At 41.7% G+C, this 16,836-nt stretch overlaps 1 protein-coding gene across 1 annotated transcript in view; it reads left to right on the top strand.

The window, feature by feature from the left end:
* Positions 1–16,415, top strand: part of bmp1a (bone morphogenetic protein 1a) — a 38,222-nt gene extending 21,807 nt beyond the window's left edge. Inside the window, exons 7-20 of the mRNA XM_042489010.2 lie at positions 1,667–1,791; positions 3,460–3,575; positions 3,690–3,792; positions 5,067–5,183; positions 5,584–5,729; positions 5,833–6,028; positions 6,276–6,401; positions 8,629–8,789; positions 8,945–9,125; positions 9,237–9,362; positions 9,520–9,647; positions 10,908–11,121; positions 13,271–13,521; positions 14,953–16,415. Coding sequence (XP_042344944.1) covers positions 1,667–1,791; positions 3,460–3,575; positions 3,690–3,792; positions 5,067–5,183; positions 5,584–5,729; positions 5,833–6,028; positions 6,276–6,401; positions 8,629–8,789; positions 8,945–9,125; positions 9,237–9,362; positions 9,520–9,647; positions 10,908–11,121; positions 13,271–13,521; positions 14,953–15,087 — 2,125 coding nt within the window. The 3' untranslated portion in view covers positions 15,088–16,415. The remainder of the gene's footprint in view (positions 1–1,666; positions 1,792–3,459; positions 3,576–3,689; positions 3,793–5,066; positions 5,184–5,583; positions 5,730–5,832; positions 6,029–6,275; positions 6,402–8,628; positions 8,790–8,944; positions 9,126–9,236; positions 9,363–9,519; positions 9,648–10,907; positions 11,122–13,270; positions 13,522–14,952) is intronic.
* Positions 16,416–16,836: the final 421 nt, after the last annotated feature.

Here is a 16,836-nt window from a genome sequence, read left to right as displayed (position 1 = left end):
CTGATCCCCATGCTTTTTGTCTGGGGTGTGTTACCCGACCCCACAACTGTGCCTGTCCCCCCCTGTCCTTTGCTCCAGAGATATTTTTCGGGACTGCTGGATGGAGCAGTGCCAACTCAAATAGAGACCTGCCAGTGTGCCCTTTGTCTGCTCTGACACTGGCTGGAGTGGCGTTTTTCACCGACAGCCAGCATACGGGCTCCTGGAAGCTCACAGACAGGCAGGCAGAGTCTAAACTGTTAGCTCAGGCTGCTCTGTTTGCACATGCCTGGCGTTGATAGGCATGTCACCATGGGAACAGCCACGGAGCCAGGCCGTTGCTCGCCAGTACTTGGAGGAAAAATGGAGATGATAAACTAGCAAAGTGTCAAGTGAGACAGCAGTGTGAAAAGAGTTTTTCTGTCCTTACTGTTCTATTCTGCCATTTTTTTAAAGCTACGTGGATGCTTTACCTGATCATTTTTTACAGTTTTCATTTTGGACTGTGTTCGCGTCCCTACTTTTGCAGATTATGCTATTTATTTTGATCACACAGTACCTCTGGAAAAGCGTTTAAGCTTTTAGTTTGGGTCCATCTGCAGGGCAGACGTGTGTGAGTGTGAAGAATGATGTCACTGTTAACCTCAGAAGCAGAGTGTGTGACCCCGACCTCAAAGGAAGACTTTGATAAGTTACTGCAACTGCCCATCTGTTGCACTTTTAGCCAGAGACGATTAGATTTAAAAGAATCAGAAAGTAAACATCATGGATTTAAATAAATAAATAAACAAAACACACACTTGTACATTCATATGTGTCGCTGTCTCGATCATATGTGTCGCTGTCTCGATCATATGTGTTGATTGAAAAAACATTTCAAAAAATAGTTGAAATAATAATTTTTTTAAAATAAGATAACACAGTGGCTCTAATTTGCCTCATTAGAATGTGATGATGGGCCAAGTGGAAAAGTGTATCAGCCACTTCCCGATTGGTTACTCATTAAAAGAGTGTTTATTTGTAGATAAGAGGTGTTGTTAATGTTTTAATTGTGTAAAGTTTATTACAGTACAAGCAGCAGCCGGGACAGGATCATGATAATACTCGTGTCCACATAGGTGTGGGTGTGCATGCTCATGCAGCGACAGCAATAGAACGCTTCATGCTGCCAAATTTAACTGGTGCCACATCTCATTACAAGCAGCCTGTTAGCATTTTATCTTTTAAGTGGAAGAAATATTGAAACATTTCACGAGATTCAGGTTTTACAACAGAAATCTCAACTGTATTTCATCATTTTCTGAAAGCAAACGGATATCGGTGTTTGAGTTACTGGGTTTAAATCTCTGTTTAAAAGCTTATCCAAAGTGAAAATGAAAATGAGCTCTCCATGCCCCTCTTGTCTGTTGGATTTCAAATTTTTTCTACGAAACAACCACATTTTGTTTGGCTCAGTCAAGAATGGCAGTACTCATTTTCGCTGTGGTATTTAGAAGACTCAATCCTTTAGAAACCGTTAATAATAACGCTGACAGTGATTGAACTGCACTGTTCGATGGTAAGTCACTTAATCCTTGAGCAAACGTGTTTTGTGGCGTGCATGCATGTTGGAGTAGTTATCAGGATTGTGTGCATGCCGTGTGGGTTTCATGCGACATTAACATTGGTCCCTCCTGCTGAATTACAGAGGCATCTTCCTGGACACCATCCTGCCACGCTACGATGTGAACGGAGTGCGACCACCCATTGGCCAGAGAACCAGACTGAGCAAAGGGGATATCGCACAGGCACGCAAACTCTACAAATGCTCCAGTAAGACCAAAATGACAGATGCTGTCTGCTATGGGTTTTTCCTGTCTATTTTTGCATGTGTGTGTAACATAGCCCTGAGAGACAGAGAGAGGTCTGCAGCTCCTCCTGCCTTCCTGCCTGGATGCAGCTCACACTGGGTGGAAATAGCCAAGCATCCACTATTGATGTGGTGTGATTCCTTGGCTACAGTGTCCGAGACTCCCAAGCTGGGCGGAGTGTAAACACTACCCAGGGACAGGAAGTTTGTCATCACTCTGTCCCAGATGGACGCAGAAGAACAGCTGGTCTAAAATGATTGTTGGGAACAACCCTGGTGTCCGCACATCACAACATGTGCATTTTAAACTGTGAGGCTATACACTAAGGAGAGTTACATAAGCCTGGCACTTTTCCGAACCACTCACTTTGTTTATGATTCAAGAGAGAAAGGATGCTGTAGAAGTAAACATTTTATAGATGTTTAACAGATGTACATTGAGCTAAGCCGTCTGCTGAATAGATTTGATGTCAGACAGTTAATTGTAGGTCAGGCTAGGATGGCTGAGCTGTCAGCCTCACATTGAAGCTCAATGAATAAACAAAGTGATGGTCACAAGAGCTGGACCAGCCGATGCGGTTTAGCATAGAACTGGAAATCCGAACCTCAGATCCATATGTGTCTGTGCAAGCGTTTTGTCTCTTTCTTCACGACAATTCCTGTCTCGTGATTAAGAAACGGACTGAATGATGTGACGCACGTTGTGGGGGATAAGGTGCTGAGTCTCCACATGTTCTTGGAAAAAAAACATTCTTAAAGAGCCACGGATCTCCCATTCATGCAGCATTCCTGGGAGCGTTTGTCATCCCCGGTGTGTGCCTGAGAGCTTGTTAATGGTTTAGTACTGGCAAACCTCTGCCAAGCATTATTACACAACTCGTAGCCCAGGGCTCCTCGTTTTATTGCTTACACACAAACCTCTAGGGGAGCCATGAACGTGAAGAGTCGGGGAGGGGGAGATGTTTTCATTGCTTCTTCAAAATGCAACCCGAGGTAAAGATAACACAGAGTAATAATGAATTCATGCACAGTCCTCAAGATGGACAACTGAAGATACGATCTACTCTCTGTCATTTCCTCTCTGTCTTAATTAAACGCATCTTTCCCCCACTTGGCATGAACCTCCCTCAGCCGCTCCGCAAGGCCGTGCACGGTGTTTGGAATCAGTCCTTGCACACTTGCACACTTTAGTTTTGCCAGTCAAACTGAAGGGTGCTTTTTCACTGGCAAGGCGTACATAATGCATCACATCCTCCAGAGGGCTGGGTTATTTATAGTGGGCCAGGTTTATTTTCAGAGGATGCTCAGAGAAAGCGTCTCACACTCTTCTACTCCTTTGTGTGATCATCATCTGGAGTAGGTGGGGAGGGGTGAGGCGTGGGGTTGTGGGTGAATATTATCAGCAGATGTGCCTTTGAACATAAAAGAGCTGCCCTTTACTTCACATTCGGTGTTATAATTCCAGCATCAAGCATCTGTCTCTGCAGCGACGTTTCAGGGGATTTACTTCAGAGCTGATGTGTGTTTATAGCTTGAATTAGTGGCTTAGGTGTTTTCGGGCACAAACTAATTGGCAGTGCATCATGCTCACGGCTCAGGCCTTACATGTGGAAGTGTGTATTTGTGCACAGGATGCGGGGACAGTTTGCAGGACAGCAGCGGCAACTTCTCCTCTCCTGGCTTCCCCAATGGATACTCAGCCTACATGCACTGCATCTGGAGAATATCAGTCACACCAGGGGAAAAGGTATGAGCATAATGGAAAGTACCACATAGACAGTCTGTTTACATGGATGAGGTGTCTCTGTTACTTCTTATTTATCTTGACAGTGTCAGTAATCATGCTTTCTTGGTTTTTAAGATCATTCTGAACTTCACCTCCATGGATCTGTATAGGAGCCACTTGTGTTGGTACGACCATGTGGAAATCCGAGATGGGTACTGGAGGAAGGCCCCTCTCAAAGGTCAGTTTTAATGGAAGAATGTTTCACTGGGCACACAACGCTTTAAGGAATACTTCATCCCCAAAATGTCCATTTGTATATCAACTGCTCACCCCATGTTATGTTAAATTCATGAAGAAAACTTTTCTCGCACTACACTACACCCTAGAAGAATCCAAAAGCTGAGAAAATTCCTGATGAAATAAAGTGCGAAGGGGCCGCATTCACATAACTATATCAAAACATCCATTTACAAACTCTCACACAACTAATGCAGTATAATCCAAGTCACATTTATCCACTTGCTCAGTACTTCCCAAACAGCCCTTTCCAACTAAACTAGAAGCAAAACTTGCCTATGCACACTTCCAGACCTCTCCATTGACAGAAACAGTAATTTTACCTCACTGAACACAGGAGCTGCTGGTTCACTGTTGTCTCGATCAGTTAATTTGTTTTATTGTGACTTTGTTAAATCCAAACTAACTCTTAAAAATACCAAGTCACAAAATAACAAAAGCAAAATATCTGATCAAGGAAGCGGTAGACCAGCCTGTGTTCAGCATGGTAAAATGACTGTTTTTGTCAGTGGTGTCTGGCTGGATAAATGAGACTTTGATTATTTTGCACGAGTTGTGTAAGTGTTTAAACACATGTTTTGTATAGTTTTGCTGTTGTTATGTGTAGCCCCCCATAGTTTCAGTTTGTCAAAACTTTTCTCAGTTTTGAATTCTTTGTTCACTGTGGTAGCATCCAAAAAACAAAGTTTTCTTCACAATTTTTAATGCACAAGTTGAGCAATTGATACAAAAACAATAATTTAAGCGGATTAAGTATTTCTTTAATTTCATCATGAACTATGAAGAAAAAATAGGGAATGCTGTAGTGTGTCAAGAAACTTGTTAATGATGTTGAAGAAAAGAACAAATTGTATTATCATTTAATCTGATGGTAATTTTCTTGATTTAATTTACCACAAAATACATATATACTGCATATATATACACTACTGTGCAAAAGTCTTTGCTCTGACATTTTTGGTGTTTAAATGCATTGTTACATATCTAGAAGAATATGATTAAAACCTATCAATTCTTCAACGCGTTTTAGCGTCCAGCCTTCTTCAGTTCACTTCCGCTACCTTTTTTTGTTTGTATCTTAATAAAGTGATATATATATATATTCTCTCACATTGTGTGACTCTATGAAATGAAAAGCTGTGCAGAGGGAATTTCAGAGCTATCACAGGTGTCATGATAATCAAATCTTTGTGTGTGTCTTCACCTGTGACCCAGGTCGTTTCTGTGGTGATAAGCTGCCTGAGCCAATCATTTCCACCGACAGCCGACTGTGGATTGAATTCCGCAGCAGCAGTAACTGGGTGGGAAAAGGTTTCTCCGCCGTTTATGAGGGTAAGCACCCATTCCACGACCTCCGTGCACCCCATTCCAGCACGCCGCTCAGCTGACTGAACGCATGGCCAGTCACACATCCAACAATGTGCCTAGAGGCTGCAGTAATATCCACAGTTTTTGGCTCCCCTACTGCTGATGTGTCAGGCACTTTACGCTGCATTAATCAGATTTTGGCCAGCCTTCACACTCGGCTCCATTGTTTCCAGACTGTGCAAAGGGACGATGTGTGTTAGTGTGTGCAGGAGCTGGTGGTGGAGGCATTTCAGCTAATCCACATTGCGTAAATCAGAACAGAGAGCACACGTTTTGTTATGTTTTCTTCAGAGGCATGTGCTGATGATATTGCTATCGAGGGAGCTCAGTATCGTTTTTTTATTGTTTTTACTGTCACATGCAGCCATCTGTGGTGGGGAGGTGAAGAAAGACAACGGCCAGATCCAGTCCCCCAACTACCCTGATGACTACAGGCCCAACAAAGTGTGTGTGTGGAAGATTACTGTCGCTCAGGGCTACCACGTAGGCCTTACCTTCCAGTCTTTTGAGGTAAAACCCCAGTCCTTTTTTTCTTATAAATTTTGTGAATTTTATAACAGATTTGGAGTTTTTTTTTCTGATGTTTAATCTCAAACCCTCTTACCTTCCTCAGATTGAGAGACATGACAGTTGTGCCTATGACTACCTGGAGGTGCGTGATGGAAACTCTGAAAACAGTCCCCTATTGGGCCGCTTCTGCGGTTACGACAAGCCAGATGACATCAAAACCAGCTCCAACCAGCTGTGGATGAAATTTGTTTCAGATGGCTCTGTCAACAAGGCTGGCTTTGCTGCCAACTTCTTCAAAGGTCAGAGGTTATGGGTTGTAAATTCTTAAGAAAGTCAGCATCTGTTTATCTGACATGCTACAGAAATACTTCTGCCTTTATCTTTTATCCATTTTAAGTTAATTTTGGATATTTTTGTTTCCCCGTTGGGTTCTGTGTGACCCTCTCTGCCTGGCTCTGCTGTTGTTTTGGGTTTGTGTTTTTTGCTTGTAAGCCGCCGAGCCGGGGGGCCGGCAAAAAGGGTCCTAACATATCTTTGTGTTTTCAGAGATGGATGAGTGCTCCAAGCCGGACAACGGTCGCTGTGAGCAACGCTGTGTCAACACACTAGGCAGCTACAAGTGTGCCTGTGACCCGGGCTATGAGCTGGCTGCTGACAAGCGCAGCTGCGAGGGTAAGTACAGGGAGAAAAGTCACCAGCCCTGCTCACCATGTAATTTACATGCTAAAGCACTTTACACAGTTAGCCACCCAAATACAATAAGTACAGTCATGCCTTAAAGCCAGTAAAGATGCCAACAACGATGCTTGTGGTGGTCGGGCACTAGCTGTTAAAGATCTGAGTCACAACAATGCAAGCATTATTTTTATCTCAAATTACATGTTGTTTAAGAGCTAACTACTAGTACACAAGCTGTACAATATTTGGTTGACCACTTAGCCACTCTCTGCACCTATGAATCACAGCTATCACTACAACTTTGCTACATGCACCAATATTCAACTCATGCTTTATATCTTTTTGCTTTTGTAATAAATATAGAGCAGAAAAAAATAATTAGATAAAATAATTAGACTGAAGATTCATGAAAAGAAAGAGTATAAGGTTGAATACGGTAAGTCTTATGCATTAAGGATAAATGAATGCATTGCAATTTCAAAAACTATGATGATATATGCACTGCAAGTAGGAATCTCTTGGCACATCATGATCCAGATTATTAGAGCTATGATGCAATTATAAAACAATTGTCGATACATAGTGATGCATCAAAATTTTTGATATCCACACAATTCATTTTTTTCCTCACGTTTGGGCTATTTGCTACTTTTAAAACAAAGTGTATTTGTCATGATTTATAATTAAAATGCAACCCCAATTCCAAATAAGTTGTAACAATGAAAATAAATACAAAACGGAAATATTTGGTAATCCTTTTCGACATACAATGAGGCAAACAAGCATTCAACATGCAAATATATTTTCATTCCATATTTTTTCACTGCAGCTGTTCACATAAAATTTAGACCAGACATTGGCATTAACTCAATAAAACTACACTGAAAAAGAAAACATAACATTTCAGTCCACAAAAATTATGTGCAATAAAGTGCACTTACACAAGAAAAACGTATTGAACACACAAAGTGAAATTTATTTCACTTAGTTGGAGAAGCCGTTTGCAATGCCAGCCTCAAGACGTCTCCTGATGAAGACATTCATCTCGCAAAGCATTCAGATGGGATTTTGGCCCATTCCTCCACACAGTCTTTAAATCTTGAAGATTTTTGGGAAATTCATGTATGAATCTTGAGTAGAAACCTCTGTCACAACCTTTTTTGGAAAGTTTGTCATTTTTGAACATTAAATATCTTTTACTGTATTTAGTTGAATAAGTGCCAAAAAAGGATTTGAAAATCGTTGCATTCTTTCTTTATTTATGTTTTGCACAGATTTCCCAAGTTTTTGTGTTCAGGTTGTAAATAGATTAATTTACCCGCAGTCGGATTTTATATATCGGTGGTTACTCACGCTCAGCCGATTCTCACTTGATCTCAAAAAGCAGCCTAGCTTAGATTTAAGACAAAATGCACATGTTTATGACTGTTACGTTTCACCATATAATTGGTTCTGCCATAAGCCTAGTCTTAACAAAATTGTTACATAATGTCGAGAGCTGAGACGTAATCTTTCAAGAGAGATCACTATGCATCTAAGAATCCATTTTTCGCCCACCCCTAAAAAGCTCTCACATAAACAGTCCAATAGAAAAATAGATTATGACAGCTAGCATTTGCATATTTTCCTCATTCTCACACCAACATTGCAGTCAGCTCTGCTTTGTACAAAATTGTGCAGTCAAGAAAATTGCATGTTAAAATAAGAAAGAAAGTAGTATTTCACAGTTATACCACCATTTACATTCAGAAAAAAACAAAAACATGATAGAAACTGGTGCCTGTCATATGTACAACACATAAAAATAACCAAGTATCGCAACTTCCACCACTCCAACATTTCACAAATATCAGCATCTAATAACTCTACAATCCATGTATCAACACAACATCTATTGCAGTTGGAGAGGATCAACACTGCATGTTATGTTTAGCTAAAAATAGCCAGGTGAGGAGCAACACCAGTTGTTGTAACGTGTGTATTGCATAACTGATACAAAGCCTCAGAGTCCTCACGGGCAGGTCAGGCAGTAATCGGGTTTATTCTCGACACAAGGGGATATTTCAGAGGGCTTTCACTTTAGCTGTATGGTTTGCGGCAAAACATTTGGAACGTGTCCTGTTGTAACATTTGGTCATGCAATTTGTTTTCTCTCTACACATCTGTATCAAGCTCTAAACTATTTGTCCTTGTCTCTTCCTGTGTTGTGTTTTCTGTCCAGCTGCATGTGGAGGCTTCATCACCAAGCTGAACGGGTCAATCACCAGCCCGGGTTGGCCCAGAGAGTACCCGCCAAACAAGAACTGCATCTGGCAGCTAGTTGCCCCCACGCAGTATCGCATCACTCTGCTCTTTGACGTCTTCGAGACTGAGGGCAATGACGTGAGCACTGGGGTTATTATGAATCGGCACTGGGTGGGTTTGTTCTGTGTTTGCTCTCTCTGTCACTGCAAAAGCCTCCCTGTCTTCTTCGTCTTTCATAATTAAAGCCAAATAAAGTGTCTCAGCCTCTTCACATTCTCTGTTTCTCTGCTCAGGTTTGTAAGTATGACTATGTGGAGGTGCGCAGTGGGCTGTCAGCAGACTCGAGGCTACATGGGAAGTTCTGTGGGGCAGAGAAACCAGAGGCTATCACCTCCCAGTATAACAACATGCGCATTGAGTTCAAATCAGACAATACAGTGTCCAAAAAGGGCTTTAAGGCGCAGTTCTTCTCAGGTGAGTTCTCTGACAGTGATGTGCAAGGCATCACAAGTATTTTTTAGTTGGTCACTTTATCAGCTTTGAAAGGAACAAGTCACCAAGGTTGTGTCCTCCGTGCCTCTTCAGACAAAGATGAGTGCTCTAAGGAGAATGGTGGCTGTCAACATGAGTGTGTCAACACCTTCGGGAGCTACAGCTGTCAGTGCAGGAGCGGCTTTGTGCTGCATGAGAACAAACATGACTGTAAAGAAGGTATTTCACCTCAAAGTCTCTTATATGGTCTCTCATTTATCCTTGTTCCTGACTTATATTTTGCAGCTGGTGATCGCATGCTTACTTAACACTTTGAGTCTGTTCCACATTAGCATGATACAGAGGTCTGCATTGACTCAGTCATGTCTTTTTACAGCTGGCTGCGATCACACTGTGAATAGTGTGAGTGGTGTCATCACCAGCCCCAATTGGCCGGATAAATACCCCAGCAAGAAGGCCTGCACCTGGGCACTCACCACCACTCCCGGCCACCGCATCAAAATCGTATGTGTCACTTCCTCCTGCTCTCTGGATAATTTCACTTGTCAGTCATGTATTTATGTATGTGCAGCTTATTTGTGTAACTGAATTGGTAAATCCAATGAGGACATCTGTGTTTACTGTGCTGCTGTCAGAAACTGTTATGTCATTCCCAAAAATGATGTGTGGCTCCCTCTTCTGTTATTATCGGTATGTTTTGTTGACTGTGTCACTGACATAAAGTAGATAATTTAATCAAAGTAAAACAGTCACCAACTTATAATATAGGAGTATGTGCACACCTCTGTGTCTAAATAATGATGCAAAAAATTGGAGATCATCGGAGACATCATTTAGTTATATATTTTATGTTAAGCTCTAGTTTACCTCTGCACTGAGAGAATGACAGTTTCCTCCACTCAGCTCATATAACTGTCAAGAGAATGTAATTTGCTTACAAAAAGATGACAGTACAAACCAAAATCAAAAATACATATTTTTCCTCTTCTCTGCAGTGCCATTTATCAGTCTAGATTGTTTTAGTGTGAGGTGCAGTGTTTGAGATATTGGCCGTAGAGATGTCTGCCTTCTCTTGAGTATAAAAAAATTCTCTCAGCACTTGGCTTGTGGTGCTCAAAGTGCCAAAAAATACATTTGAACAACTCAACAAGCAATGACCTGGTTAATCGCCAAACCTTGTTGTGAGCAGTTTTATTTTGAACTGTTTTCTTGCTCCTGAATTACACCCACCAGCCATGTCAACACATAGAAGGAAGCGTGCATCTACTCATGGACGAGAAGCTTCTGCTTGTGACAGTGCAAGATGAAAACACTAATGGCGTCCACCTCAGCTGAGGTGTAACATTAGCTTGGTCAGAGGTGCTTGGGAAGGAAGCAGTAGATGCATGTTTCCTTTCTGCATGGTGATACGGTTTGTGGGTGTATTTACAACTAGCAACAAGGTCAGTGATTAACCTTGAGTAACTAGGTCAGGATTTCTGGAAAGAGACATTAATGTTGAGTTTTTTGGTGCTTGGAGCACCTCAAGCCAAGCGCCTTCTAGTTTCATTATATTGGATAGGAGGCAGACATCTCTACGGCTAAAATCTCCAACAATGAGCAACTCACACCAAAACAATATAGACTGATAAATAGCACCAAAGGTAAGAGTAAAAGCATGGATTTTTTATTTTAGGGTGAACTGTCCCTTTTAAAATACTCAAAGTTTGATGTCACCCTTTTGTATTTGTAACACAATTCATCAAACATCTTGTTTTGTTGCAGGCCTTCAATGAGATCGACATGGAGGCCCACCTGGAATGTGCTTATGACCACATTGAGATTTATGACGGGCGAGATGGAAAAGCTCCAAGTCTTGGTCGCTTCTGTGGCACCAAAGAGCCTCCACCCATCACATCAAGTGCCAACAAGCTCTTCATCCGCTTCTTCTCTGATAACTCTGTGCAGAAGAAAGGCTTCGAGGCTTCCCACACTGCAGGTAAGAATAGACGCCGGTTACTCCGTTTCTCTTCCTGCTTGAGAAAAAAACACATAATAGATGGAATCCTTTTATTAAATTAATTAGACACATTTCAGGTCAGTTACTCACATATCAAACCTAATTTTTGTGTGTAATGCTTACAGTATTTAGTTAACCACCCTGTCGGAGAATGATCATGACTCATATCTAACTACAGAGCATATTAAAGAATCCTTTGTATCTCTATGACTGTGAAACCACAAATGAGCCAGAGAACATGTTCAGCAGCTATACTACAAAATATCTAACTCAGCTTTTTTTTCGGGATTATCTCTTTTATGTTCTTTCTTTCTTGCTTGCTTTCTTTATTTTATTGAAGTGAGACATCTGCTTTGCTGAGACTGCTGACTGAGACAGCTGAGACTACTAGGGATGTAACGATCCATCGATGTGCATGGATGTATTGATTCAATGAGCAATGATCATATAACATCCATGCAAAGTGTAAACATCGATCCATGTCATCCTCTTTCAGGCGTGCCCTTATTTTGAAAGTCTGTGTCACGTTACACAGCATCCGGCAGATGATGGCGAGCACTTAAGCAGCCAAGAGAAAGATGATGAGGATATATTACTATTATTCACTTGGGAATAAATCATCAGTGTGGAAATGATTTGTTTTCGGAGAAACTGCGAGTTAACAGACAGCGCACGTCATATGTAAACAAAAGCTGTACTGAGGAAAGAGGAAGTACCTGCAGGGCCACTTCACCCACTTCTTGCTAACATCCTGTTAGCTGACCTGTTTGAACAATGTTGACTGAAAAACGTGCATGTAGACTGAAAGTCATCTGCGCTGTTCTGTCGGGAGGTGCAGGGACTTAAACCAGCGGTGAGTAAGACAAAGCATAAATAATAGTAAACTGGTTACATTATGAGTAGAGGAAAAGTCTGCTAGCCGCTAAGCTAATTTATGCAATGTAAAAATGCCATAGGCTTATGCTAATATCGTTAGCATGTTGTGTATGTGGAGGAAATGTGTCCTACAAAAGACAGTTGTTTTTTTCTGTGATCCTTGACAGTTATTATTGAGTTTTATACATTAGTGAAAAGATCTTGTTGTTAATCCAGGTTTTGAGGATGCTGGGAGAAGTTTATCTTCAAGTCAGACAGCCTGAAGTTTTAGGAAAAAGATCATGGTTTGAATTACAATGAAAATGTTTTTTCCAGAAAGCGTTTTCAAACAGAATGAACCAGTTTTAATGATTTCCGGTTATGTATATGTTGTTTTTATCTTTTTCCTGTAACAGACTGTTTGAAATGAGCAGATAATATCGGTTCATATTGATCGCAGGCCCCTTAATCGAATCGAAATTAAATCATATCACGATAGACTTTGTAATATCGGCAAATATCATATTGTTGTCCAAATTATTGATATGATATTGTAACGTGATGCAACATGAGATGTGACTCAACACACTGGGTGACATGACGAGATTACAGACAACAGAAACAAGGAAAACCAAAAAAGCCTCCCCCAAAAACCATAATTGTAGATCTCGTGGTGTATGATATTTGTATCATCATCATTTTATTCACACGTCAAAGAAATAGTGATACAGAATAAATTACAGCCATAATACAAATGAAAAAACGTGAAAATGGGACACCCAAAATAAGCTACCTAAAGCTATTAACAAGAGCAGTCTGCTGTTTAGGGTCACTGTGTATTTGTGAATGTGTATGCAAGTGCAATGGAGAGAATCAGGGTTTTTTTTCTGGCTGGGCTGTGTGATGATATCCCATGTTCCAATCATTTTGTGATTTTTTTTTTTTAAAAGTCTTCAAATGTGTTTTGTTTTTCATTTTTTTCCCATGTTGGTAGTATTTTTATGCCTCTGTGCCAGCACTGTGTTTAGCAGTTGTCTGGGCTCTGAGACATACAACTGTGACGCGGTAATTCTGGTTGTTTATTCTGTGTGAGGCAGTGGGTACCCCCTTTAGTCACCTCCAGACCTTGGGGAGGAAGCTGGCTGTAGGGGGTTGTACTTGCCTATTGCACCATCACCCATCCTTAACAGCCCCTCAGACTTATCAGGCAAGTGTCTGTTCATATTGGCAGAGTAATTTTATTTTTTGTTTTATTCAACTTTTCTGTTCGCAGAGTGTGGAGGTCGCCTAAAGGCTGAGGTCAAAACCAAGGACCTGTTCTCCCATGCCCAGTTCGGAGACAACAACTACCCCGGAGCCTCCGACTGCCAGTGGGTGATCTCAGCGGAGAAAGGCTATGGCGTGGAGCTTATCTTCCAGACCTTTGAGATTGAGGAGGAGGCGGACTGCGGCTATGACTACATGGAGCTCTTCGATGGAGCTGACACCAAGTCCCCACGACTGGGACGTTACTGTGGCTCAGGGGTGGGAACATTTCCTTAACAATCGCTACTCTCCAAAATGTCATTTTCTGACTTATCGCAGCACTTTTTCCAGTTTTTTGTAGCAGCAGCAGTATTCTGACAATTGGTCCTGAATTAGAGCTGCTGTTGAATAACCTTTGCCAGCAGTTTGTAAGAGGGTGACTTTGTGAACTACCCCGGGGCTTTTGATTCCAGTCCATACTCCGGCTTTAATCACTTTGTTAAAGTTGATGTGTTGCTCTGGGTTTGGGAGTGTTGCTGTGGAGGCGGTTGTAGGTCGACACAAGCCATCACTCCCTGGGTGCCGATAGCCTATCAGAGTCTCTGGCATCGAGTTGTAACAGCCAATTAATCAGCCATTGCTGAGGCTGCAGTCTGAGTCTGGAACAATGAGGCCGGCAGGGAATAGAAACACAAGTTTCCTCAGGTCAGAGAACAGCTTGATTTCATTTACACACTTCAATAATAAGCTCTGGCCTTTTACTCACGCCTATTCCTGTGAATCATTTGCTGCAGGGGACATAACACCCGCAGAACCCCGGGGAGCGGCTCCTCAATCAAGTTTCCTTTTATAAAACAGGTCGAAATAAACTGACACAATTCAGTCCAAAGTAGGGTGAAAACTCATTATAGTGCGGGGAGGCTTTCTTTTAGCCCAAGGGCTTTTCTCAGTTATATAGCAGATGACATTTCGCTGGGTGTACAATAAAATGTAGAGGCTGCTTTCTTCTTGTGTTTTAAATCCTTTTCCCAGTAAACTAAGACTTATGGGCTATTGTAGATATGTTATTCACATTATGAATGACAGCTTTAATCAGCAGCCCGGTGTTTTACAATTGGTTGCACAAGCTTTGCCTGCTCTGACATCGCAGTGCTTGCTTTTGTTGTTGCCACGGAGCACCGCAAAACATCTAATTATTATCCATTATGATGTTCCGAATTAATATTCATGTGATAGCACTATTCTGACAAGCAGCTAGATCAAGTGTTGCATATTTTCTGTGCACACATAATGGAGTTAATCCATTGTTTTATTTCATTGGAATCAGTTTGGCCGGCTTTATACTCAAGACAGTAGAAATACATGAAGTGCTGCTCAGTATATGGTTTTGTTCAGGGAAGAAATGAGCTCTGTGGAGCAGTGCACCTGGAACTAATCATCGGAGTATATTTTATCCTCACTTCAATAGCAGCCAAAGCCTTAATCAGAATGAAGCTGGAAAGGGCCAGTGTTGGTCCCAGACCCTTCACGTGGCCCCTGGCTGTTACAGAACTAACAGTCCTCTGCAGTCAGAAGCCATTCGTCATGGTCACTGATTTGACTTCAGTTTCAGCATGTGAGAAGTCTTTAGTTTTAATTGAAGTGCAGTCAAAGAAGCAGAAAGCAGCAGTGACAGCACAAATGAATCTGTTGTTTTGTCCCTCCTGACAGCCTCCAGAGGAGATCTACTCGGCCGGTGACTCCATTGTGATCAAGTTCCGCTCTGACGATACAATCAACAAAAAAGGATTCCACGTCCGCTACACCAGCACCAAGTTCCAGGACACACTGCACTCACGCAAGTGACCAGCGGGGGCCGGAAGGGGCCGTGCGGGGCAAAGGGGCAAACGGAGGGGCCCCCAGGGGAGGCGCCAGCCTGACGCTCGGAAACCTTCGGCCACCAAGATGAATCAGACACGACAGAACAGCCGCAAGACCACCAACCGCACCTCAGCTCCTAGGGGCTCTAGCTCCCCCCACAGACTGTGAGGAGTAAAGCCATTCTGCAGTACACCTTGTTTTTACCTTTTTATGGTTAGGTTTGGGGTGGGAGGATGAACGTCCGCCTTAGGTGGACAGTAGGGGAAAAGTTATTGACCCAGACCCCTCCAGATGTTTTTTTGTTTCTTCTTTTTTTTAAAAACGTGCCTCTTTATGAGAGGCACAAAGGAAAACAGTGGATTCTCAGGACCTGTAGGAAGGCAGGCATCAGCTGGACAGATCCCTGCTTTTGTCGGGCCAGCCCACCACATCCAGGGGGAGGAGAGGAAGAGGAAGAGGAGTAAGGGAAGGTCTCCTGCACTCCTCAATAATTGCTCTCCTCTCCTCATACTCTCATCCCTTTGGTTCAAGGATTCCTATCTGTAAGAGGATTAGAAGGACTTGACTTGAGATTTTTGATGCTGTATGTCAGTCAATTGCATGTAATTACACGGGGAGAAGGAAAACTGTACAGTGACAACACCAGCATTTGTAATTGGCATTGTCCTGGCAACCAGTGGCAAGTTTCTCGTTGTTACCATTAACAAGGAAATTAAGGAAGCAGTTATCTTATTAAAGGACTAATTCATGAATTGTGGTCCATGTCTTCTGGTTGGTAATAGCTTGCCTGATGACTGGCTATTACTGTACCTCCATGTATAAAGTAATGTGTATGATCTTTCAAAGGGAACATGTGCTTTTTTCAGCTCAAACCAGTTAGCACTTTACGGTGAATTGTTCCAAAATCATGAGCTTATGAATTTTTGTGAAATGCAATGCCAGTTCACTTATTTTTAATGCATTTTATCTCTCTTATTCTTCATTGTTTTTTTGTTGTTTTTTTTAATTGCTCCATTTAGTTCCTCGGGCATACTTGAACATTGTGTGTGCCCTGTAACACGGGGTAATAAAGATATGACTTATGTTTCAGTGTTGATTTACAGTCCTGATGTAAAATAATTTCTCTCCAGAGAAAATGCCTTTTCTTGGTACAATGAAGTATTTCTCAAGAACCAAATGAGCCTGGGTATTTATTGTTATAGTAATTACATATATAATGTAAAGGTGGAAAGGTACTGTTGAAATTAGCCCTATAATTGCCTTCTAATGTATAGCCTTTGGTCTATTGTTGAATATACTATGTTGCTCACTCATTCCTTTTCTCCATTTATTTCTCACTCAACATGATGAGAATAATGTTGTGTAGCATTGCAGCAGTTTGACACATCTGTGTGATGTCTGACCTTTGTGCACAATATTAACGTATAACTGAAAATCTGTTTTGTGCCATTTCAGTTAAACTAAATTGCACTGGAAGAGCTGCTGGTTGAGTGGAATCCAGGACACGTGAGTAGGAGTAATACACAGCCGAGGACTTAAATGGCACACTGTTCTGTGTATGAAATAACTTTCTGACACTGAGCAAACAAAAAACCAAAAAAGCCAAATATAAATACCCCTTATTCTTATCTTTTATTTATATATAGATGGAGTTTGTCATTTCAGACTACAGAAGGAAAGCATCTAATTATCTGCCTTTTTAAATATTTATTCCCCTACATATAACCTAACTCC

Source organism: Plectropomus leopardus, chromosome 4 (genome assembly GCF_026936395.1).
Source record: "Plectropomus leopardus strain MGB_pleo_1.0 chromosome 4, ASM2693639v1, whole genome shotgun sequence".
In the NCBI taxonomy this organism is placed as follows: Eukaryota; Metazoa; Chordata; class Actinopteri; order Perciformes; family Serranidae; genus Plectropomus; species Plectropomus leopardus.
Note: the sequence above shows the minus strand (reverse complement) of the source record. Positions and strands in the feature narration are given on the sequence as shown.